General features: G+C 33.2%; 8 protein-coding genes across 12 annotated transcripts; 4 read left to right on the top strand and 4 right to left on the bottom strand.

Moving 5' to 3' along the window:
• The first annotated feature begins 6,258 nt into the window (after positions 1-6,258).
• On the top strand, positions 6,259-7,182 carry LOC145729781 (uncharacterized). 2 transcript variants are annotated; one of them, XM_081980695.1, is made up of 5 exons: positions 6,259-6,394; positions 6,449-6,627; positions 6,678-6,785; positions 6,843-6,994; positions 7,079-7,182. In XM_081980695.1, exons 1-5 carry the CDS (start codon positions 6,263-6,265, stop codon positions 7,102-7,104), a joined length of 597 nt encoding a protein of 198 aa, XP_081836821.1. In that variant the 5' UTR covers positions 6,259-6,262; the 3' UTR covers positions 7,105-7,182. The 2 variants fall into 2 exon arrangements, with proteins under 2 accessions (XP_081836821.1, XP_081836820.1); XM_081980694.1 differs by lacking the exon at positions 7,079-7,182 and having other exon boundaries at positions 6,843-7,055.
• A 1,113-nt stretch (positions 7,183-8,295) lies between these two features.
• Positions 8,296-9,387, bottom strand: LOC145729775 (putative methyltransferase-like protein 15 homolog). Its single transcript, XM_081980687.1, has one exon. It carries the CDS (start codon positions 9,385-9,387, stop codon positions 8,332-8,334), a length of 1,056 nt encoding a protein of 351 aa, XP_081836813.1. The 3' UTR covers positions 8,296-8,331.
• Positions 9,388-9,392: 5 nt separating this feature from the next.
• On the bottom strand, positions 9,393-9,925 carry LOC145729786 (ubiquinol-cytochrome c reductase complex assembly factor 2). The gene is made up of 2 exons (XM_081980701.1): positions 9,713-9,925; positions 9,393-9,663 (listed from the first exon to the last, which is right to left on the bottom strand). Exons 1-2 carry the CDS (start codon positions 9,793-9,795, stop codon positions 9,393-9,395), a joined length of 354 nt encoding a protein of 117 aa, XP_081836827.1. The 5' UTR covers positions 9,796-9,925.
• Positions 9,926-10,146: 221 nt separating this feature from the next.
• Positions 10,147-11,891, bottom strand: LOC145729774 (uncharacterized). Of its 4 annotated transcripts, none has more exons than XM_081980684.1 (6): positions 11,694-11,812; positions 11,477-11,578; positions 11,299-11,417; positions 11,152-11,241; positions 11,043-11,093; positions 10,147-10,990 (listed from the first exon to the last, which is right to left on the bottom strand). In XM_081980684.1, exons 4-6 carry the CDS (start codon positions 11,199-11,201, stop codon positions 10,150-10,152), a joined length of 942 nt encoding a protein of 313 aa, XP_081836810.1. In that variant the 5' UTR covers positions 11,202-11,241; positions 11,299-11,417; positions 11,477-11,578; positions 11,694-11,812; the 3' UTR covers positions 10,147-10,149. The 4 variants fall into 4 exon arrangements, with proteins under 4 accessions (XP_081836810.1, XP_081836809.1, XP_081836811.1 ...); XM_081980686.1 differs by lacking the exon at positions 11,477-11,578 and having other exon boundaries at positions 10,571-10,734; positions 10,788-10,990; positions 11,299-11,406; positions 11,694-11,891; XM_081980683.1 differs by lacking the exon at positions 11,477-11,578 and having other exon boundaries at positions 11,299-11,406; positions 11,694-11,887.
• A 118-nt stretch (positions 11,892-12,009) lies between these two features.
• Positions 12,010-12,852, top strand: COX7A (Cytochrome c oxidase subunit 7A). The gene is made up of 3 exons (XM_081980702.1): positions 12,010-12,167; positions 12,369-12,488; positions 12,649-12,852. The coding sequence occupies exons 1-3, from the start codon at positions 12,153-12,155 to the stop codon at positions 12,784-12,786; spliced, it is 273 nt and encodes a 90-aa protein (XP_081836828.1). The 5' UTR covers positions 12,010-12,152; the 3' UTR covers positions 12,787-12,852.
• A 673-nt stretch (positions 12,853-13,525) lies between these two features.
• On the top strand, positions 13,526-14,128 carry LOC145729784 (uncharacterized). Its single transcript, XM_081980700.1, has 2 exons — positions 13,526-13,892; positions 13,962-14,128. The coding sequence occupies exons 1-2, from the start codon at positions 13,628-13,630 to the stop codon at positions 14,054-14,056; spliced, it is 360 nt and encodes a 119-aa protein (XP_081836826.1). The 5' UTR covers positions 13,526-13,627; the 3' UTR covers positions 14,057-14,128.
• Positions 14,129-14,182: 54 nt separating this feature from the next.
• On the bottom strand, positions 14,183-15,442 carry Max (MYC associated factor X). The gene is made up of 5 exons (XM_081980699.1): positions 15,250-15,442; positions 15,019-15,090; positions 14,859-14,966; positions 14,682-14,805; positions 14,183-14,625 (listed from the first exon to the last, which is right to left on the bottom strand). The coding sequence occupies exons 1-5, from the start codon at positions 15,289-15,291 to the stop codon at positions 14,480-14,482; spliced, it is 492 nt and encodes a 163-aa protein (XP_081836825.1). The 5' UTR covers positions 15,292-15,442; the 3' UTR covers positions 14,183-14,479.
• A 169-nt stretch (positions 15,443-15,611) lies between these two features.
• Positions 15,612-23,244, top strand: Lasp (LIM and SH3 domain protein Lasp). Its single transcript, XM_081980690.1, has 5 exons — positions 15,612-15,828; positions 17,491-17,585; positions 17,644-17,829; positions 19,594-19,768; positions 19,825-23,244. The coding sequence occupies exons 1-5, from the start codon at positions 15,760-15,762 to the stop codon at positions 20,173-20,175; spliced, it is 876 nt and encodes a 291-aa protein (XP_081836816.1). The 5' UTR covers positions 15,612-15,759; the 3' UTR covers positions 20,176-23,244.
• Positions 23,245-23,266: the final 22 nt, after the last annotated feature.

Raw genomic sequence — 23,266 nt, forward strand, 5'->3', positions numbered from 1 at the left:
GAAAAATAAAATGCGATATATGAAAGATGCGGCTAAAACTCTAATGGAAACTCGTAAATCGCTTTCCATTGACCGTAAATTGGATTTTCTGGATGCTTGCTAGGGTGTAGGCTCACAGTAAGTTGATTACCTGTTGGTGGACAAAAACAGAGACCTAATATCGAATTTTACATTAATTTTCCAAAATTAATTCGTTTTTACCTTCGTAACTCAAAATAGGTAATATTCACCACCAAATATCTTTGTAAGATAAAAGTACAATTTGGTATGCGGAAAGTGTTCACGAATATAAATCCAGGAGAATCCCAATGCATGCAGCTCGGATTATGACGGTTTATTATGATATATTCCTGTGATTAATAGAGTTTTGGCATATATGATAGCAACTTTATTTATAATAAGTGGATAAGATGCTTGTTATGTACATTTTATATGATGGCAGGTAATCTCGTAACTCACTAGTCAATAACTCAGAAAAGATGTTATAGACGAGAGTTAATCTAGGAATTTCACAGTTTATAACAACTCTGAACTAATAAAAATTGTTAAATTTAACATCTTCTGCACCAGGAGTATTTACTGCTTTTTTGAAACCTTTCCTCACAGCTTTGGTTGTTCTATTCCTATTTCCTATATGATCAGCTTATTCAAACTTCTCTTCATTTCTGATATCATTTGCAGTTTTATTGCTTTTCTTTACAGCTAGCAAATAAATTTTCCCCATTTTTTGTGAAAGACTGGAGTAATTTGTGCTATTTGCCTTAAAAATCAAATCAGAACCTTTCTCTGTATTCAGATTGACTTGGAAACTGTACAAATCTACTTGAGAGGCTTAAAAACTGTCTTTGTAGTCAATCATTATAGTTTTGAAATAAATTGAAAGACTTTAGTAGTGAAAATTTACTTGTAGACATGAAAAACTACTTTTTCCAGAATTTTTGACTACAAATTCTCACATTTAAACCTTGAATATTGACTTGGACACCAAAGAGTGACTCTAAATCAACGAAAAGTGAAGCTTAAAATTTGCATTTGAAATAAGTTTTCATAATTTGGACAAATTTCAATATTTTAGTCTTGAAAATAGTCTTAAACACAGGATATTAACATTAGGTTAATGCAAACTGACTTGAAGACTAACTTTTCAAGTTATTTATTTTGCTCTACGTGTTCTCGTACTTTAAAACTGCTTTCAGCTTGGAAAATCAAGTTTCAAGACTATCTTCACCAAGTTTTTGACAATTTTCACATTTTCCATAGGCTTAAAAATGTAATTTCAAGCTCTCTCACTATTAAATTAACTTCTGAACACCTCAGTGCTAAAAAGTGGAGCATTTCTTAAAAATCTAGACTGTTTCTACTGCTTTCAGCCTGAAAAATCTAGTTTCAAGACTATCTACACAAAATTTTTAACTTATCAGGCCTGAAACCCCGTTTGTACACTGTCCATAGTCTTGAAAATGTCACTTCAAGTTTCTTCACTAATAAATTGACTTCTACACCGATTGGCTCAAAAAATTGGAGCATTTCTAAAAAATTCTGACTGTTTTTACCTTTAAGATTGAAAAATCGAGTTTTAGACTATTTAGAATAGTAAAAGTCAAGTTTCAGACTCTTCAGTAAAGAAATGGTAACATTTTGGCACTAAATGCTACGATATTAGTCTTGAAAACTAATTTTAAAAAATTAATTAGTCTAAAAAATGAATTTAGACTGTTTCCAGTGTTTAATTAAATTCTAGACTTGTTCAGACCAAAAAATTGGGGTTTTAGTAGTAAAAACTAAGTTTTTTGCGCAACAATCTCTGTTTGATTTCCGGACTGTCTTTAGTGCTTGGAATCCAGTTTCAAACACTCGACAATGGATTGCAGTCTGAAAAACGAGTTATAAGACTATTCTTAGTAGTAAATAACAAGTTTTTAGACTATTCAGTACAAATTTGGACTCCCACAAGTCTTGAATGTTCAGTTCAACCGTCCAGATGACCAGATTTGAATCTTCTCTCTTTTTTTGGGTTTCAAAACGTAGTACCCGGTTATTTCGTAAACGGAATATTTCTCCAAATTAGTCTGAGAGTTACAGCAAGAAAACCATTTTTTAAACTGAATTTTGGAGGTCTGTATTTTCCTTAGGAAACGTTTAACAGGAAAATTACATAATGAATGTCAACTTATTTTTTGATGACCCATCGAATGGTGTATTGTCACTTAAAACTGGACTACTCTGTAGATTGGTCCATTATGACAAGTCTTTTTTTAAATCCAGAAATGCACTAAAGTACAATGTGTCATTAAGGACACGCACAAAAGGGACAGAAATGCTAGTGGTTTCCATAATTTAAAAATAGGAAAAAAATCATAAATTAAAGTACACTCACGTGGCAACAAATAGCAACCATTTGGCTCGCACTAGGGAAATCTGGAAGCCCGCAAGGCATTTATCAGAATGCAGGAGAGGACGCGGTACCTGCACGAAGACGACGTCTTCAGGGAAATCCCGAAAAGCCACCGGGTTATTTGTTCATGTCGACAAAGTTTAAAGTTCTGCATTATCACTCAGAATTAATACCTTTTTAAATTTTATCACACTAATTAAAATTGGTTGAATAAAATAATGTTTCTGTTAAAAGTTACACCATTCGTCTTCCTCTCTGACCCTCATTTTTGCAATTTTTTCTTGTTATCAACCTCTGTAACTCTTCCAATTTCTGACTTCTCATCAACCTGAGTAAAACCATTGTGTGGTAATAAAATCATCCAAACCTGCCCATAACAAATCATTAAAAGTAAATAATCCCTAATTACAAACACATCAGTAGGGAACATAAGACAATATAAGGTTGCAAGGTCCGTTGAACGTGAAACGAGGCTTTGATGATTTAAAAACGAGATAGGTTTTAATTATAATACAGGGTGGTTGTGTACAAACGATCTTAATATCGAAACGCCATTATAATGATGTCTCAATTATTTTAAAAGGCCGGACTAAAGTCATAATCATTAGCATTTCCTTTAGTTTGACTTCAGTTTCGTGTTTGCTGAGACAGCCAATAAAAGACCAAATGGTTGTTTTATACGTCCCGGTTGACCTTAAAAGGGAATTAAAGTAAACTAATAAAAGTTCTTAAGCCCCGACAACTTTATGTACAATTACGCCGGTCTGATAATAAAATTTATTTCATTAAAATCCCATCAAAAAATATTCGAAATTTGAATAATCTGCATATAGCTGAATCGCAATTTGTTACGGACCAGCGTTTTAAAAAAGACCACACGCGCAACATCAGGGGCTTCTAAAAAATGTACATTTTTGGTTTGAGTAATGTAATTTCCACAACGTCTAACAAATAAGGACCAATTGTACTACAGTTTGGACAATTGGATAACAAAAACAACCTTTATGTAAAATCGCACCTGTCACCTTTTGCCTTTGGGATAAATTTTCAAGCCGATGGCGGGCTGCTGCGCTATAATGACTTCATCAACTTGTATGATACTTGAAAGATTTACAGCCGTAAGAAACAAACGAACCATTTTTTTGTATTATATGTCGTTATTCATTAGTTGTTCCACCCTGTAAAACAAGTACAGCCCAAAACAAGGTCTCTGGAAGTGACGTCATAAACTGCATTCTTAAATTCCTCCATTTTTCTAATAGTTCTTCAGTAAATCAAATCAAACAATTTTTTTCATATTAAGTAGGGTCTATTTGAACAATAAACGAGGGAAATTCCAGATAAATAATTATACAGAGTGTTCAAAAAATTAGCTCAAAGAAGGATTGAGGTTTTCTTAAAAAGTTCTAGTTTTTTTAAATAGACATCTTGATACAAACTTAACCTTATTTTGTATGATCAACAAGATAAAAATATAGTTTTAAGTCTAAAAGTAAATTTTTGAAAATTTAGCGATTGGCTTTACTTGTTACTTGGTCTGCAAACCCCAACTCAGAAACAGTTAAAATTAGGTACGTTACATTGTACATAAAGTAGGCCTGATATTATACATGTAATTCAAAAATTTAATAATATACAGGGTGTTAGTATAAACCCCATCTTAAAAATATTTTCGATGAACTGGGGGTCGTTTTCCCCAATTTTCAGATTTTTCCAGTGCTGCAAACCGTTTAATGATTTAATTTCTGGCAAATCTGGCAACGTTTTAAAAAAGCTGCCAGACTTCTCTAAAATTCTCCAGATTTTTATAGGTTTTGTTTTAATTATACTTTGCAAATCCTTTAAAAGTGTCCACTTAAAATGCGTTATGTTTGCTCAACATGGATTTGCTGATAAGAAAGCAAACAGAATTTTGTTCTTGGATTTTTAAAACATTTTTAGAATAAGTCATAACCGACAAAATTCAACTCAGGAACCTATAAAATTTGACTTTTGAATTTCAAATTTGACTTTTTTTTCTACAGATTAAATTTAGTCCAAAACATACACTTGTTTGTCAGACGTCAGAACTGCCAAAAAACTATTAATACATACCATACATTTTACAGTTTTACACTAATTGTATTGCTTTTAAACAAGTTTTGTAGTTTTACAACTTCATGGAGTGGCATTTAACACTTTAACAGCTTCCAAGGTTATAACAGTACTTAATCTTGTATAAGTATCTCAATATACTACAGTATTACAGTTGTAACAGCACAGTTGGCGACCTCTTTGATCAGTTTAACAAACAAACTATCCTGCTTATTTAGTGTGCATCTGTGAACACCTTGTATTAAGCCCAAAACTTATAATGCTGAGTATATAGTACAACAGGCTAAAGATGTCGCCCAAATCAGTTAACATAAGACTGTTTAATATACAGGGTGATTCATGAAATGCAATATAATTCTAACGAAAGGTGTTTTAGACGCCAAATGATGAACGTTTGCAAATGCATCCATACTAAATTATACAGAATATAAAATTTTAATTTCTTAATTAATTTATATTTGAATTTAAAAGCAACAGTGTGAACCATCTTAAAATCAGAATAAGAGAGTAATAAATTCTTGTCAAAAGTCAAATATTCGTCACTATTAAACCATCAAAGACTTGTTTGTAGATCTATTTAGATAAAATTATTGTATGTTAGAGGATCTAAAATATACTCATTTGAAGACATATTGCAGATATTGTCACGTTAAGGGTTGGTTGAGGGGGAAGAATACTCAGGTTTCCACAGGTAACCCACTCTTTATTACGTAATAGTGCCTTAATCTCTAGACGATAATCTTACCCCCAGATGGCTAAGATGGCGGGGATCATGACGTGGTCTGGCTTCTAGGCAAAGGTACACGGAGGGCAACGCTTTAGCGGTGGTGAATGAACCCTAGACTTAGGTCCGAGGGCATTCACCGAGCCGGCAAAGACGCGAAGAGCCTAACAAAGGGAGGTAAGCTGGAACGGCAACTCGTGCTGCGCGTCCACACTAATTCCTTTGTTAGGGCTGATCTAGGGTGTGGCACTTGGTCACCTACTGCTCCACTTTTAAGTTGCACAATAGGCGTACCCAGACTAACCCGGAGATCAGTCAGTGACTTCCCTCTGGGGAAGACCCCAGAGTTCGGTAATCTGTACGTGCTTTTGGTGCAGTATTTATACCCACATCATGACCCCAATTCGCCAATATTGCTGACACAAACATTGTACTGGGGGAGACCGGGGCAACTTAGGGTAACGGCGCCTAGTGTAATCTTTATGTTACAATATCCTGAACTAAAGAAAAGATAGAATATTGGTTGCTCTTTGGATTTTACAGTCTAGTTTTCTCTCCAATAAGCAAATAATGACATAATAAGATATAACCGTTATTTAAATATTATAGAATTTTAAAATTGAGTGACTCATTGGTGTTTCTAGTTCAAATGGTCCTTTATGGGTTGGTTATTGTTTACTAACAAGCGCTAAAAACCTTTAGTTAGTCATCTCATATTATATTATAGAGCTGAAGAGTTTTAGGTGAAGTACAATATAATAATAGATAAAACAGATAATTTGAACAACTCAAATTGAATTTCTTAATAAATCTGTATCCATTCAAATATAGTTACCAAAACTGAATGAGAATGTGAGAAACGCACCAAACTCAATATAGGAGGTGTAAACTAGTAAAAGCTGAACTAGATTAGCGGAATAACACCCAATCTTCGGTACTAATAACAAAAGCAAACAAAACCGTGAGCTTCACTAACAAGTACCATAATGTATGAGCTAGACCAAGAAATACCCATAATATAGTATCCGTTATAGAAACCCGAGTGTATAATGGCATCCGTAAAAAGAAAGCTATACTTTTTGGTAATTTTAGTGGTTTTCTTAGGTTGGAAATCTGCTCAGGGATGGAACGATTATAAAAATTTGTACTTCCACTTTCCATATGGGGGACCTTATATGGGGGTAAGTGTAAACTGCACCAAATTAGGTTAAAACTGTAAATCCCTTCTTGTGCAGATCCTGACAGCATTTGCGGTACCCTTAAAAGTTAACACACCGGGAGACGTTTTTCTTTCCGTCAACTTTGAAGCAGCCTATAACTTGCCAGAAAACGAGACAGACTTTAGCTATCCCCCTATTATTGGCTCCACAACCAGACAATTTTTGTACGAGTTGTTTGAAAGGAAGCTTGAAAGGTATGTTTGCCATAAAACCAATTTTTAAAGTGACTCTGAATCTTTCCTAGCCATGGATACCCTGGAAGACCATGCTTGTTAAGGACAATATGTGAAGGAGCTGAATTGAGTACCGAAGGTACTGGCATAATTGGAGATATAGTTCATTTCATTTTAACGTGAGTTTGTGCCACTCTGAGGTAGTTGGTTAAACGTAATTTTGAACAACATTACAGTCCATCCACCTCAATAAACAGCAATTTAACCCAGGAATATTTAGAGGCAGAGAGTCAAGCAAAGAAAAAGAGCAAATGCAAAAAGTACAGGAAATCGTGCCGGTTTAGTTTGCTGAAGCTGTTCACTTGGACTGAAAATATGCTAACGCAAAGTAAATTGTTTAAAAAGTTACTTTCATAAAAAATCACATTTTATTTTAATAAAAGACATAAAGTAATTATTGTGTCTTATTTAGAGATGGAGGAATCAAGAAAATCTTGAAGAGAAAGTTAATAAATGCAAATCAAAAGCAATAGTTCAGGCAATGGAATTTGGAAATTATAAAATGCAAGTTTCTTGGAAAAAAACTATCTGTAAGTAGACTTAGAGACAAATCTGACAGTTCTGACGTTAAAGAACACTTTGACCACATTCGTTTTCACGTTCCATGGAGGGATAAGATAAGCTTCGTCATTCGAATTAAGGCAGTAGCTTTGAACTGTCATTTTAAGTCAACTCTTTTAACCGATAGAACCATATACAGAATGTTTAGAGACAATTAAAGTGGAAGAACAATTTGTGCAAACAATTTCAAGTTTCACTCACTGTCGTTGGACACCCTGTAAGGTCTTACCAAATATGGGGCTTGTTCTGAAAAGAACTCAGATTATGTAACAGATAATGTTGAACATACAACAGCACTTGAGTGATGGCTACAAACTTGCTAATATGGCTTAATTCAAGATTGAACAGTGTTTTATCCATTTTCCGGAAAAATCGATATTTCTTCGGAAACATGGCCCAAAAACGTCCCAAGATAATACCATACACAACAAGTACCCATGTTAAAATTATTTATTAGAGTAAAATGGCTGTAATGTAATACTTTTCTTTTTTTGCGCACGTTCTTGTCTCACTTTGATTGTCTTTAGCCACCCTGTATGGTCTTATTGGTCATGGGGTTGCTTCAAAAATTATGTAAAAGATAATATTGGATCTACACCCAACTAAAATGACACATGAAAAGCTGTTGCCATAACTTAATTCGAGCTTGAGCAACTGTAATGTCGTCTTTTTTGGATAAATCAATATTTCTTGAGACATGGGACATTAATTGGGAAACGCCCAAAAACGTCCCGAGATATTGACCTAAATAACACTTCTTTATGTTAAAACAAACAAAAAAATCACGTTTTTGGACGCACTTCTTTCACACCCTGTATAAGGCAGTAAGAGTGCATTAAAGTAAAAGTTTTTTACATCAGTAAAGAGCCAATAAACCAAGCTCAATGACGGTCCAAACCGCATTAAAATCGGTTGATTTTTTTCAGAATGGCGTAGTTTTAAAAATGACCCAAAATTAATGTGCTAATTTCACTTTGGTTCAAATCTCTGTTATCTAGCATTTTAAAAATCAGTATACAATTTAATTACATTTATTAAATCACTTTGCAGCATGAAAAAAACACAAACCATGTAACAACTATGTATATTTTTAACTAAAATCATCTACTTGACTTTAACAGCAGCCCTCAATTTTGCAGATCTACTCCTGTTATTATTCTCCACTTCTTCATAAGAAGGTACAAGAACATGCTTGTGCAGCATTTGCCAAGTGCTATTAACCACTTTGTCCACAGAATCTGAGCCTAAGTTAAAATTGTAACTAGAGAATTTCAAAGGCAATGGATTTGCACAGTTTTCAATAACATTTCCCAGTATGTGTCTTTTGACAATTGTATCTTCCAAAGAGTGAAAAGTAATGGTAATGATTCTGCCCCCAATTTTTAAATAGTGCGCTGCTAATAGAAGACCGTAATTAATTTCATTCAGTTCATTGTTAACAAAAATCCTTATGGCTTGAAATGTTTTAGTTGCTGGGTGTTTTTTTGTATCCACATCAAATTCCTCACAAATAACACTTTCAACCAAGTCAGCCAATTCTTCAGTTGTCGATAATTTTTTAAACATATACCTTGAATCTACTATAGCACGTGAAATTTTTCTTGCCTGCTTCTCTTCTCCATAATACTTGATGATTTTATACAAATCTTCTTCAGATGCATGTGATAGAACATCTGCAGCTGTAGGTACTTCTGGATCTCTGTCACCATCCATTCTCATATCCAAAGGACCATTTTTAATCATTGAAAACCCTCTATAAGGCAAATCAAACTGCATAGATGAACAACCAAAGTCAAACAATATACTGTCAATGGAGTTTTTTCTGAAACCTTGAGCACTTAGCAGTTGAGGTAAATCAGAAAATTTGCCTAACAATGGTACAACTCTTCCAGGAAATTCTTCAGCCAATTGACTGGCAAAAGAATGAGCTAAAGGATCTCTGTCAACAGCCAAAATTTTTACATTAGGTTCAGTTTTTAAAATCTCCCTAGAATGGCCACCACTCCCAAAGGTCATATCTATGATAACTTCTTCTTTTTGTGGTTTCAGAAACTCCAAAACTTCAGTAGCCATAACAGGAATATGAGGCAAATCTTGAGATGAAACGCAAAAACGCCTGACTACTCCTAAAGTCCTAACTAAATTCATTTTCAAAAACATCACACTTAGCGTATTGAAATGAGTTTTCTAAAGAAAGACTTCTTCTCCTCTTTCCTCAATTCGTCGAGAAACTCGTTGGATAGGGCTTCGTGACACTGCTCCCCAGTCAAACCAGTAGCTGATGATGTTAAGGTTCTCTTGTATTTGTTGTGGTTAGTGTTGTTCACCAACTTTTGTAAAGCAATGTACTGCTGATCCCAGTACTTGCAATTAGTTTCAAAAGAGTTTTCTTTGTACGCTTGAGTGACTTGTTTCGTTAGAAACTCACAGTAGTCCCTGAAAGACCCTGATCAGATGATTTTAATGAAAATAGGTTTTGACTTACCTGCCACCGGCTTTGCTTTTATCTATAGGCCACTTTTCTAGGATTGATAGAATTCTTTTGTATGATGCAGCAGCATAAGCCATTATAGTTGTTTTATTTAGTACAAAGGGGCATGTTAGATAACTTTTAAGATAATTAAAAATAGTAAATAATTCGCTGCTGCACTTCAACCAACAAAAATAATAAAAGTTAGGTTAAAGGGTATCAAAATGTCAACTGTCAATTACACTCTCTCACTGTTGCCGTTTCTCTAATTTCCTTAAAAGCCTTTTAAAAATGTTGCCAGATTTGATTGTTATCCTTCAAAAAATACTTAATAAAACTTAATAAAAAAACCTCTTTCAGGAATATCTTATCTGTAAACTGGAATAAAATCATCTAAAATGGTATAAAATCCATCCTAAAACTTCTTATCATCAAAAAATAAAAGCGAATTATTACTGTGGAATGTTTATATTTCCTCGATTTTGATGAATCGCACTATGTCTCTTTAACGAAAACTTTCTCAACGTCTGAAACGGACACTCCTCGCATTTAAACTTCACTAACTGCTCTGGATTTTCATGAATTAATAAATGTTTCTTTAGACTACAATTTCGTGTAGTCTCATATTTGCAATACTGACACTTTAATTTCTCAATATTCTGGTGTGTTAAATTATGTCTTGTCAAAGACTTTCGCCGAATAGTCTCGAACGAACACTCGGAACACTTATATTTTTGTAACTGGTTCGAATCCTCGTGCACTAGCATGTGTTTTCTTAGCGTACATTGCCGAGTAGTCTCGTAAGGACAGTGAGGACATTTAATGTCTTTTGATAAACTGGACGTTTGGTGAATGAAACGAATATGATCGCGAAGCGATGACTTTCGAATGGTTTCAAAGGAACAGTCGGCGCATTTAAATTTTTCCAATTTGCTGGGGTCTTTGTGAATCATGGAATGTGCTTTTAGTTGGTAGCTCAACACCGCTTCATATGAGCACTGGGAACATCTTAAAGGTTTAAACTGACTGCGGAAATGCTGTAAAAGGCGGTGTCGTATCAAATCAGCTTTTCTGATAGTTTCATAATCACAGTCAGAGCAAATAAATTTTTCTAAGTTGTTTGGGTCTTCATGCACTATACTGTGACGTTTTATGTGACATTCACTATAAGCCTCATAAGTACAGGAATGACATTTGTATATTCGTTTTCTTTTACACTTTTTGCTACTTCCTGTTTCATAAAAGGACCACTTATTGTTATTTGTTATAGGAACATCACTAAATCCATTTGAACTACAATTGAAACAATGAAAAAGAATTTAATTGATAAGTTGCAAATACTCACACTAAGGAACTAATATTAGATTGCATGTTAATCTCATCTTGCTTTAGTAGACTGCAAGGATACATAAATTCAGAGTTACATACCAATATGTTTAAAAAAAATCACTTACAAGCCTTGTGCAACATTATAGGTGTTGCAGCTTTCCTGTTTATAATCCATATGAAGTTTAAACTCCACAGGGTGAAAGTACAAAGGCTCCCTAAATCACAAATTTAATTAATTCAAAACATCTTTGCTGACATAAACAAACACTTACTCCTTTTGGGAAATATCTTCCTTTTTAACAAATACTTCTTCAGTCTGAAGGTTACTGTGCTCTATAGTGATAGGTTCATCTTTTAAGCTACTTTTGCTTACAGGAGTACTGAAATGTTTCTATTATGCATATGTAAGGTTACAAAAGGTGTTGTAAATGTACGAAGGTAACAACTTACCACCAAATTGCGTAATTAAAAAATTCTGTTTTAAGTAAAAAACATAAAGAAACTTAAATAGTAGATACTGGCAGAAGCAAAAAAGCTAGTTTTCCCTTATGACTAAAATTAATATTAAATATCACTATAGAACGATAAAGGTAAAACCCATAGTAAATCATATTTCCAGCTAATTTAAAAATTTAATAGCAACAAAATATAAAAATTTGCAACTTACTTAACTTCCTCTAAACTTTCAACTTTAACTTTTGTCAGATCTACGGGTGTACCTGTCCTAGCTTCTAATTGTTCCTGAGACATGACTATACCTAAAATAAACACTACAGTAATATATATTTGAGTATTTTCATTGATTCTTGTTCCACAACAGTAATATAAATAAACAAATATAAAAAATAAACAAATTTAATTTGATTACTGAATGTCAACTGTCAAAAGTTGCAGTTATGTTCTGTTTAACTGAGTTCAGGGTTATCTTTGTTTTTCAATGCATCTTGTAACGTGATAGATAAAGATGGCTAGTTCTAAAAAACAAACATGACACTTTTCTCTGTCATAACTGTCATTAAAGTCAGTCAAAAATCAAAAATTATTTTTGATTCTGGATTGAATACGGGTGTGAAACCTCTGACCGAATTCCTACCTTTCCTGCCAGAATATCCAGAGAATTACGACAATGAATTCCTCAAAGGTAATCAGGTTAAATAATTCAAACTTTGAAAATAAATCTCCCTGCCACTGCATTCAGGTTTTCCTAAATTTCCTGAGTGTATTCTATGTTTTCTAAACCCAAAGGTTTACGTAATCCATTGATTAGTAGTACCCCTCTTTTTTTTTAATATATACTAATTCAGTGATTTTAATAAGTTTTCTTGTTTTTTCTCTTATTTAGAAGCTGTTTCTCCTCACCCAAGCAGTTGTCAGGGGCACCACACGCAATGCTTCTGGTAGTCCTGGTACTACTGTGTACCCCAAGTTTTCCCAACTCAAGAAAACCCAGGAACACTTTATTGTAAGTTATGCAAGAAAAATAGTTTACTAACAATACCACTTTATACAGAACTATTTGTCTGATCATTTACCCAATATTTTTCAAAGTCAACCTTCAAATTAACTAACAAATTTATGTTAATATTAATGGATTAAAAACTTGAATAATCTATTTTTGTCAGGGTGGTGATAACATCCCCATACATCTAAAAAGTGGCCAAGGAGACAGAGTTTTGGCTTTGGCAACTTATGCAGGAGTTTTTATTGCAACTCTTGAAAGTCTGCGAACATTCTATGTTCTTGCCTTTAACAAGCATTAGTTTAGTTTAAAAATAAGTTGCAGTTTGTAGTCATAAATGTAAAATATTAATGAATGTTATATTCTACTAAGATTTTTATTTTACCCCTACAAATCCTTCCTGTTTGATCTAGAGTTGAGTTACTACCAATAATTGAATAAAATATACCTTAAAATAATGGTGTATTTTAAGGCTTGTGATGGATGGTTTTCAAAAACAGATTTTTTAAATATGTTTGTACACTTTGATTATTCTTGAAGTTTATGAGATTGTTTTTAAATCAGCCAGTATTAAAATATTCACCTTTTCTTTTTATTTCAATGAATGTATTTTTTTATAATAATAAAGCTATTTACTTTGGATATGTGCAATTATTAAGTTAAATGCAGTATACAAGACAAGATAATATTTTGTGTGTGTGTGTTAGATGCATTGTAAAGATAGCACATAATTATATTTAATCTTGGCTAAATATATCTCCACATAACTGAAAGATACAAGTGTTAGACACTATATCAAGTCAGGTTTAATAATAATTGCAGGAACAACTTTATAAATCTGTAATTAGAGGGAATTCCCTGCATATTTGTTTGTATGTCTCATCAGTAACAGATTAATAAAACTTCTTGAAATAAGGTACCTATTTGTAAGTATACTGCACTAATAAATAGATTTTGATGACGTAATTTACGCAAACGTGTATACCGGTTCGTTTAGGTGAAATTGCCGACACAAGTGTATGTAATCATTATTTCTTATCAGTACGTTCAGCCACATGTTAAGAGGCTTGCATTCAGTGACTTGGAACGTTCACTGCCATATGTTGGCCAAATTACCGTGAAAAGTGGATAGTTTCTAAAAAATGGCGGACGATCTGTTGCAAGGGTTGAAAGATGCTGTTAACGAGGCCAACAATGAAGAAACCGACTCTAAAACTACGGTGGAAGAGCTTATCAAAGCGCTGGAAAGTATGCAGGGTTTAAATCCAATAGAAAAGGCGACGCTTCTGAAGAGTTTGACTGGTGAGACTGGTGGACCTAAGCCACCAATTGGTGTGCCAATTGCAAATCCCTGGGTGGAATTTTTGATTTTGTTTGGTTTGATCAGTTTGATTGTGTTGTTATTAGGTGAGTATCATTTAATATTTTAGTGCTCACTGTTGGGATGTATGGTTGTAAATCTCTGTCAATTTGTAGGGTACATTGGATATAGAATATATCAGAACGCACTTGCGCGAGAACGGTACAGAGAGCTGAAGAAACAGAAGAAAGAACAAAGGAAGAAAAAGTGAATCAAAACTATTAACATACCTCTTTTTTTTTATTGTTACCCATTTTATTTCACAATAAAATATTTATTAAAATTTGGTTTTCTCATCAAATCTGAACTACCAACTTAAGTACTAAAAAAAGTGAAATTCTTCTGTAATCATTTTTATTTATTACATCTCAATGACAAGCAACCATACTGATTTGAAACACCTCTTCAAAATTAATGACTTCCTAAACAACTTCTGTTATTAATTCTTTTTTACAAAATTAAATAAAATGTTTCTATAAAATAAAACTTAATATTAACATCTAATCCTCTACTAAATAAAAAACTTAACATTACTTTAGTTAAAAACATACACTTTGACTCATTAAAAATCCTAGCATAATATTTTCATGGACTGCTTATAGAAGAAACTATACAAAATTTAAAACATACAGATTTAATGAAATGACTTCAGTTTCTTTGGTGGTCGTTGTTGCACTGATATTTCAACATCAGAACTATCAGATTCACTGTCATATAGTACTTCCCTATCTAGTTCACTATCAAACACTCCACTTTGTTTGGCTTTCTCCAATGTTCTAACTGCATGCACATCAAATTAATATTAACTTATTTTTAGTATAAAAAATTACACTTACTTTGTGCTTCCAGCAGGCTGTTTTGCCTTTTAAGATCTTCAATGTCCTGGTGATGTGAATTGTTCTTTTTCTTCATAAAAGAAATATATTCAGCTGCTTTTTTAAGAATTTGTGCGCGACTGGCCTGGAAACACACACACAACTTAATAATAATGGCAAATTATGTTGTTGTCTCACCTTTTCGCCAGATAATGCAGGCACAGAGTCTCTCAAGCTGCTGAAACTATCCTTTATATGATCACGGCGTTTTCTTTCCAGGGCATTGTGATGTGCTCTCTTTTCTGCCTATTATTTTGCATTAAATTGACTGTATTTATGATGACGCTCTTTACCTTACCTGGGAGTAGTACTGGGTGTTGGAAGAAGATCTGTTTGATGAAGACTGTCTAGTGTCAGAGTCATCTCCATCCTAAACACACACAGTTCTTGTAAACAAACTTTAAAACAATGAAAAAAATTGTTTGTTTTATAGTATTGTCAAGGGAATTCCACACTAAAGTTTTTGTTAGTTTATTTTGGGTTTGGCTGGCCAATGACCATCAAAACTCAGTTTTCAGTTTACACTTACATCACTCTCAACATCCACGTCTCTGTCGTCATCGCTGAGCATTGTTTCAATGTCCTATCCAACTAAAGCACACAAAAAAAAGGTTTTTCCAGCAAAACTGAAAGCACTAGGTAGATTTTCAGGGAGGAAAACAACAACCATAACAAGAAATATTTTCTTTGATGGCTTCACGTGCCATCAACCACGTGTTATGTTGTCATCTGTCAGAAAAGTTGACACCTAACTATATAAAAATATGGATCGCACTGAATATGTTTCTGTCTTTGTCTCACCTTCACAAATAACAAAGACATACACTGACCTTGTAAATTAGAAACCGATGTGTCAAGTGTCAGTTATAATGTGACAGTGACAGACATTTAATTCAGAGGTTGGCGAGCTCGGGTTGGGTCGTTTCAAGACTTTTTCTGTTTAGAAGTTTTTTATTTTGTTTCCTCTTAATTCTTTTCTATTAAAAGCTCAGTCAAGTGGATTATAAAGTGACCTGAAAGTTTGCAAGATCCATTCAAGATGAACAAACGGTGTGCCAGATGTGATAAAACGGTTTATCCCACCGAAGAACTGAAATGTCTGGATAAGGTAATTGATTTGCCAAAAAAAAACCACAAATGTGCCGTTATGCGGGTTTCAATATTATTTTAGTTAAATTTGGTGAAATTGGTTGAATCACCTAATTTAACCAGCTGCACCCTGTTTGGTGTAACTGAGCTTTAACAGTTTAATCAAGGCTAAATATTTAGATTAAGGTTGAATTAAGTGTATATGAATGACTCACAAAGTAACAAAACTACTGTATTATTTAAAATTAAACCATGTAGTTTTGAGAGACTAATTTGGCTCAGTTTAAACCATATTGTCCACATTGTCATGACCTGAAATATTTAGCATAAAAATGCAATTTGCCTAACCCAGTTCTGTTTGCTTAATTTTCATGTTAAAGTGAGCTTCTAATGCTTGATTGTCCCCATTTGATTTGTAAAGGGGTGTAACATTACATTCTATAAGAAACCCCTCTAACTTAATTAGTTGTCAACTAATTTACTTAGAGTTTAGATTAGCAGGACATCACATTTTTTAATGTAGTAAATCAGCTTAAGTTTATTTGTATTATGTAAGGCACTCATACCACATGATAATGGTAATCTCATCCTCAACAACAATTAAAAAAGTTGATAGTTATCTAACCTTGACATTAAAGTGCATTCACAAAAATGTAGTTTACAGTTTGCACAATAGACAAGCAACATCAAATTTCAAATATGCCATTTTAGGTAAAATTATCTTACTTGCAGACTGTTCTAAATTTAATGAGCCTATGAGAGTAATACAATAGTCAGAAGCATATTCTAACTGGTAACACTTGTGTGGTAAATTAAAGAGTTATTTTAAGGTCATATTACACTCATTAAGATTTTCATTATAACAGTTATTGTTTCACATTTAGGAATTAACACATATGGTCTGATTGATTACATTAAAGTCAAAGTATAGTTTTAATAATGTCAATTTATGTAAATGCTACTGGATTTTGAAGTCTGGCTGACAGTTTATTTATGACTAGATTTTACAGAAGGGGATAATTTTCATGGGTAGCAAGTCTGCAGGCCAGGACAACCAATAATGCAGCTATTTTATTTAATAAGTAACTATGTAAATTTAGATATCATCCAAGAACTTAAAAGGAGTTAAACAAGTCTTTCTTGATATCACTTTAAGAATCAGAACATTATTTACCCTTCTGCAATTAATCTTTTTAATGTGATTTCAATATTTCATTGTATAAAAATGTTGCAATGAAATAACAATTCTCTGAAAACCTGAAACCCTAAAATTACTTTGCCAAACAGATTGGATTTCCATGCAGTGCTGATTTCCTATTCAAATAAATCAGGCTAAATTATCAAAAAACAAGTGTTAAGGAGTCAAGTGTCAAGTCAAATACAATGTTGTTGAAATAGCAGTTTGGAACTCATTAGTCTTAATTTGTAATGGGCTTCTTAAGTACTTAAAGTGTTTGAGGTGGAGTATCTTTTCTAAAAATACCAGACTATGAAATCTGGTGTAAAGGCTAAATAAATATGGTTTTAGGTAACCACAATATGTATTTACAGACAAGGAGAGTGGACAATTGAATTTGTTCTAGTATTAGCAGTTATTTAATTATTATTTTATGGTTACTACAAGTTGATTTGATGAGATAATATAATGTTAATGATAAACATAAACATTGTTTTATTTCAGGTGTGGCACAGGTTTTGTTTTAAATGTAAAGATTGTGGAATGGCGCTAAACATGCGAAATTATAAAGGATTCGACAAAGAACCGTATTGCGACGCGTAAGTTTCTTTCCTTAATGTCAAATAGACTGGTTTGATAGGAGAGTTTTTGATTTAGACACGTACCAAAAGCAAAGGCCACCACAATGGCGGAAACACCGGAATTGAAACGGATAGCGGAGAATACCAAGTTGCAGTCCAACGTAAATTATCACGCCGACTTTGAAAGAAGCAAAGGAAAGTTCACGCAGGTCGCCGATGATCCAGAAACGTTGAGAATAAAACAAAACACTAAAATTATCAGGTGAGTCATCTAATTTGTGGCATTAGAAGGAATTGTGATGTTTAGTTGTTCTTATAAAGGTGTTAGGAACCTCTGTTCTATTCAAATTAATTGATTTGCAAAAAAAGTATTCTTTCTGTGAAGGTCTCTTTGAGAAAATTGGACAAAATCTTTATACTGTTACAACTGTTTCTTGCAAGACACATTACAGGACATTTTATTTTTCATTCTCTTGGTATTTTTAAAATTCTTCTTCCTCTTGTATTAAGTTTATGACGTGTTTTCTTCAATTCCACCTTTACCTGTTTTTTTTTAAATTCTTTTTTTTTTGGTCTAGGATTTCCTAGGATTATGACAGTTAAAAAAGTGTTTCAAACAGCTTTTCTATCTTAAGATTCACTAAATTGATGTTAGAAACAATCTTGCTATCTCTGGATTGTCTGGAATTTGGTGTTAGATGCGGTGAAATCACTTTTGCTTCTACTGGAGCTTATTTTGCTTCTCTAAAAATAGAAAATTATCAGACATTTATTTTTGGAGAAAATGCCAAGAGAATTATAGGAGAATTTGAGAGAATGTAAAGAAAAAGCCAATCAAAAGCAACAATTTAGGCAATGAAATTTGGACTATTTGAAAGTTGCAAAATGCCAAGTAGATGTGTGTTCTTAGAGGAACCACACTTTAAGTAGTCTTTACAGCTCTATGGAGCAAAATTTGACAGTTCTGATGTGATGAAAGGCTCTGACGGAACCCTTTTAAACTTCTCTTAAGCAGGTTTTACACTGCGCTTTGATGTCAAAGAAATTCATGAATTTATTCATGAAGATGCTTCAAGGGCGAATTTTATCAGTGTAAAACAACATTTTATGTCAAATTTTTTACCGAATAGGACAGGTTCTATTTTCATCCAACTTATTTGATCAAACTTGCAGTTTTGCGTAATGCCAACTGCCAACAGACAAAAATGAAAAAGTGAGAGTGAGTGCTGCAGAATTCAATACATAAACACAGTATTCAGAATGATTATGAAATATCAAAATAAAAATATCAAAAATACCAGAAAAACAAGTAGGAATAAGCTGTTATTATTATTATTACCACCTAAACACTAAATAATTCACTTGGTTTGCTTGGTTAAACTGTTTTCATTGACAGCTTTGACATAAAAGTGTAAAATCAAATCAATTTATGCTCCAAGAAGTTCATGAATTTATTTGAGGAATAAAATTTAATAAAATAAATGTTTCCAATTTCTTTGCATTAAAACTTTGGGTGTAAAATCTGCTTTACGTCACGTGACAACTGTCATAACTGCCGAAACACTTTCACTGTAACTATAAAATTAGAAATACTTTCGAATCTAAGGAATTACACTGAAAGTTGGGTTTAAAGCTAAATTTGACAGTTGCGACGATAAAGAACACTTTTTTTTTTGTTTTACGGTTTTTAGCTGCCTGGACTATTCGGCCGTAAAGAACACTATTGCTTGCGTCACTTACAGCTGTCATAACTGTCAAAATGAACCCCACAGAGTTAGGACTAACAATTTGCGGCGTGATTAATCAAAGAGGCGCGGCTATATGAAGTTTTACGGCACTGTTTAATGAGTTTTGACAGCTGTCAATTGAGTATAGGCCATGTTAAAAAATTGTTATTGCTAAATTGGTTTATTTGATCTTATAGAGAATACACAATAAACATAAATAATTTTTGGAACAGCTTGTATTTTAAAAAAATAGCATGGGGAAGCAATAATCAAGCATTATTACTATGAAATCATTTCAGCAACGTGGCTTACCATGGTGAGTTACAAAGGAAAGCTGAAATGGAGCAACGTAGGCACCAAAATGAAAACGGCAACGCCGAAAATTCCGTACCTAAAGTAGCGCCAATCCAGCACGTGACGCCTGCGCCTATGCAACACCCTTCTGTTGGAAAGATAGCTGACTACGATCCTCAGGTAAGTACTCTACAACCGGTTTTGAACGGTAAACCGAGATATTTTGGCTTGCGCAGTCGCCGAGTCATCAATTTCAAAGTCCCTACTCGATGCGGCCGTCACAAACTGTCATTTTCAATTCGGAGATGGGTGGCGGAGTTATGGAGCCGGCGCCCAGCAGGCAGATTGGCTCCGTGCACGATATGGACCCGGTTAATCATAATTACGGTTCGTTAGGTATTGGACGGGTCTACAGGGCGATGTTCGATTATGAGGCGCAGGACGAGGACGAAGTCAGTTTTAGGGACGGAGATTTAATTATAAATGTGAGCAGTATTGACGGCGGCTGGATGACAGGAGAGGTCCAGCGGACCGGACAGGTGGGAATGTTACCCGCTAATTATGTACAATTAGCCAACAATATCTAGGTTGTTTTTATTTATTTTCTTTTTGACGAGTTATCGGCAAGTTATTGCGTACAGAGGTTTATTTTTTTATTGATATACACTTTATACTAGTACCAATGTGGGACCAAAAATTGCATTTTGGTGGTTGAAGAGTTGACGTAATCCGGTATTAGTACGGAATTAAGAGGGTAGAGAGTTTTTTTTTTATTTGCGAAAAATTCAACGCCACTGTAAATATTACCTGTTTAATTTAAATTAGTCAACGTGAGGTCCGTTTACTTGCCAGGCTTCTACAGGTGGCCAGCATAAATTTATCAATTTTCTAGTGGAACTTCTAAGTTAAAATCAACTTTTTTTGCAGTAGAAACTCTTCTGTGATAGGGCAATAAATAAAAACAAAAAACGCCTTAACAACTATTTAGGAAACTGTTATTTAACAACATTCCTGTTGCATTTATCTTTTTTCCAAACGTGGTCTTATAGATTCATGTTTAAATATTATTTTAAGTCGACAAAAGTGCCTTCAAATACAACACATTGTGATTTTGTACTTGGAAAAACGATTACAAAACCACAAGGCGAACTCCGTAACGATGTAGGAAACAGACAACGAATAGAAATAGACAAGAAAGAACTAGAATTTTTTTCTACTAACTATTGGTACCCTCTAAGCTATTTTCTATCACATTCGGCAGAAAACGGGAAGTAGTTTCTAGTAATAAATCTATTGCTTTTACTTGTTTCGTCGTATTCAGGTTAAATGACAATAATTTGAATAATTCTACGTTTTTTACTTTCTCAATAATTAATCGTAGATTTCAAAGTTTGCCTTATAAAATAGTCGTTTTCGTTGTCATTATAGTTGTCTCTTCAGTTTTAAATATCTTATTTTCTTGTTAGACCATTAATATTTTTCATTTCCTTGTAAACATGCTACCAATTTTTATGTATTTTCTGGAGGAAGTAGGATGAGATTTTAGGATGTGGTGATGGAACCCAAATAGCCATAACACAACCATTCCATCATGAATAGCTTACACCTCAAAAACAATAACTATTAGATACATTAACACTTTAATTAAAAACACAAAAACAAAGAAAGTGCGGTGCAAACACAATCAATTGGTCCTCAACCTTATTGACACAATGTTGACACTGACGGGCATAAAAGTTAAAAAACAAAACATTTAAATTTTAGAAAACGACGGAAAAGAAAGATTGACAAATACAAAATTTCATAGCCCCAAGAGAGATAAAATCATAGAAAGACCTCATTTGGTCTTTCTATTTTGCACAACCTGAATAGCTACGTTGAGTGCCGATCTTCGCCAATCGAAAGTACCATATATTACGATAGAGAAGGGTTTGCTATGATAGCAAAGAAATTTCCTTGCTATTCGTTACAGAGTTCGCCTTCATACAACTGCTCTAATTGACTGTGTAACACACAGGAAATCATGTATCGATTTTCATCACATGTTATTATAGTATAAAATTATTGTTTGAAACTTTTTTATTCAAACTTGTATCTGCTTTACATTTGGGCTTCATATAAGCTACTGACATATTTTAAATCAAACCAATAACTATACTTAATTTGTGTTGCTATACTAGTTTAATTTGTTGAAATCAGTTTAAAACTAAGATAATTGCTCTTTAGAGTATTATAAAGTTTTCTTCCATATTTGCTTAACGCTTTATTATTTCTATAAGCCGATGGTGCTACCGCCTTTATTATAAATGGTGCTATATTAAAAAGGACAGCAATTTGTTGATACCTGAGTGAAAATGTCGAATTCTGCGTTAACATTTTGCAAGTGAGGACGGTTTATTGCATCGCTTGAGATTAGAATAATTCCAGAAATATGAGTAATTTGGTGAAGATTTTGCTTTGGTAAATGATCACTATCAAAAGTTTGTTATTGTCTGACGAACTGTGAGTTTCAAAGTAGAAGAACAACTGAATTGATATCATACAGGTTTTTTTGGTATTTCATTACTTTTTCAGGCCTGGTCATTGCAGTTTTATTAGGCAGGTTTTACACCAGAAACCTTGACATTTGTGACTCCTTCATACACCTCTTGGAGTCATAATATTGTGAGCTCATAGACTAAAACCACAAAAAAATAACAAAACATGTATCTTAGTATGCAGTATAGTAACTAATTTTGTATTAATAGGAAAGTATTATTAATAATTGACATTTAAGTGTTTACAAGTCATTTAAGTCAGAAAAGAAAGCATTTTCAAAATCTGCTTTATAAAATACAGAGTCGCATTTAAGTTGATGCTGGCTGGCAAAAACCAAAACAAAGTTGCAATCTTAAAGTGTCAAAAAATTTGAATTATCTTGTGAATTAACCTCACAATAAAAAGTTTTTCCGATATTTTGAATATCTCTTAGATTTCCATAAATATACACAAATTTGTGGCATCCTGTATATATCACATATGTATTATATACTATTTTACTGGTATATAAAACCCCTTAAACTATTGCAATATCCCGTATCTCACTTTATTTGGTTTCATCCAGAATTTGTGTGGCAAAGTAGTTTAAAATCCAATTTTTTACTATTTAATTTTCTACCAAACTTTATTAAGGACTGTTGAGTCACCTATTGAGTGCAATTTCACACTTTTTACTTCTGTTAGCACACTACTAATTAAAGGCCACCTGAGTATACATAAAAAAAAGTAAATATAATAATTTGTAACGTAATAATTTCCTCGCATTAAAGAGTATAAGCCTTTTGTTACTAGAAAGCTTGAAAAGTGACTATATGTGCTATAACATAACAATAATTCCAATCTAGTGTTGATTTTATGATTTACCTCTATATATTATGTGCGATCATAAGTTGTAAATGATATTACTTCCATTTTGTCTAGGTTTAAGTATTATATACTACATCAGTGGATCTTTGTTTACATTATAATGACGACGTAACGTTAACATTGTAGGGTGGCATACCAAGAATTTAGTTAGGTACATACTTATATACATATGTAATTCAGATGCTTTAACTTATGTAGAGTCTACATTAACAATAACTATTATCCTTGTTAAATACATTTTTTTATTCAAATGCAGAATTTTTCACCTAAAAC

Source organism: Ips typographus, linkage group LG5, assembly GCF_016097725.1.
Source record: "Ips typographus isolate SLU linkage group LG5, UJ_Ityp_2.0, whole genome shotgun sequence".
In the NCBI taxonomy this organism is placed as follows: Eukaryota; Metazoa; Arthropoda; class Insecta; order Coleoptera; family Curculionidae; genus Ips; species Ips typographus.

Bases quoted from the DNA above. Each gene is read 5' to 3' on its own strand.
- LOC145729781 (XM_081980694.1), top strand. From the start codon at position 6,263: ATGGCATCCGTAAAAAGAAAGCTATACTTTTTGGTAATTTTAGTGGTT. The intron at 6,395-6,448 runs GTAAGTGTAAAC...CTTCTTGTGCAG, and splicing joins ATGGGGGACCTTATATGGGG to ATCCTGACAGCATTTGCGGT. The intron at 6,628-6,677 runs GTATGTTTGCCA...AATCTTTCCTAG, and splicing joins TTTGAAAGGAAGCTTGAAAG to CCATGGATACCCTGGAAGAC.
- LOC145729775 (XM_081980687.1), bottom strand. From the start codon at position 9,387: ATGTTTTTGAAAATGAATTTAGTTAGGACTTTAGGAGTAGTCAGGCGT.
- LOC145729786 (XM_081980701.1), bottom strand. From the start codon at position 9,795: ATGGCTTATGCTGCTGCATCATACAAAAGAATTCTATCAATCCTAGAA. The intron at 9,664-9,712 runs GTAAGTCAAAAC...AGGGTCTTTCAG, and splicing joins AAAAGCAAAGCCGGTGGCAG to GGACTACTGTGAGTTTCTAA.
- LOC145729774 (XM_081980683.1), bottom strand. From the start codon at position 11,776: ATGTCTCAGGAACAATTAGAAGCTAGGACAGGTACACCCGTAGATCTG. The intron at 11,094-11,151 runs GTAAGTGATTTT...GTATCCTTGCAG, and splicing joins TATAATGTTGCACAAGGCTT to TCTACTAAAGCAAGATGAGA. The intron at 10,991-11,042 runs GTGAGTATTTGC...TTTCAATTGTAG, and splicing joins TCTAATATTAGTTCCTTAGT to TTCAAATGGATTTAGTGATG.
- COX7A (XM_081980702.1), top strand. The intron at 12,489-12,648 runs GTAAGTTATGCA...TATTTTTGTCAG, and splicing joins AAACCCAGGAACACTTTATT to GGTGGTGATAACATCCCCAT.
- LOC145729784 (XM_081980700.1), top strand. From the start codon at position 13,628: ATGGCGGACGATCTGTTGCAAGGGTTGAAAGATGCTGTTAACGAGGCC. The intron at 13,893-13,961 runs GTGAGTATCATT...GTCAATTTGTAG, and splicing joins TTTGATTGTGTTGTTATTAG to GGTACATTGGATATAGAATA.
- Max (XM_081980699.1), bottom strand. From the start codon at position 15,291: ATGCTCAGCGATGACGACAGAGACGTGGATGTTGAGAGTGAT. The intron at 15,091-15,249 runs GTAAGTGTAAAC...GTGTGTGTTTAG, and splicing joins ACGTGGATGTTGAGAGTGAT to GATGGAGATGACTCTGACAC. The intron at 14,967-15,018 runs GTAAGGTAAAGA...GCAAAATAATAG, and splicing joins ACACCCAGTACTACTCCCAG to GCAGAAAAGAGAGCACATCA.
- Lasp (XM_081980690.1), top strand. From the start codon at position 15,760: ATGAACAAACGGTGTGCCAGATGTGATAAAACGGTTTATCCCACCGAA. The intron at 15,829-17,490 runs GTAATTGATTTG...GTTTTATTTCAG, and splicing joins AACTGAAATGTCTGGATAAG to GTGTGGCACAGGTTTTGTTT. The intron at 17,830-19,593 runs GTGAGTCATCTA...AAATCATTTCAG, and splicing joins CAAAACACTAAAATTATCAG to CAACGTGGCTTACCATGGTG.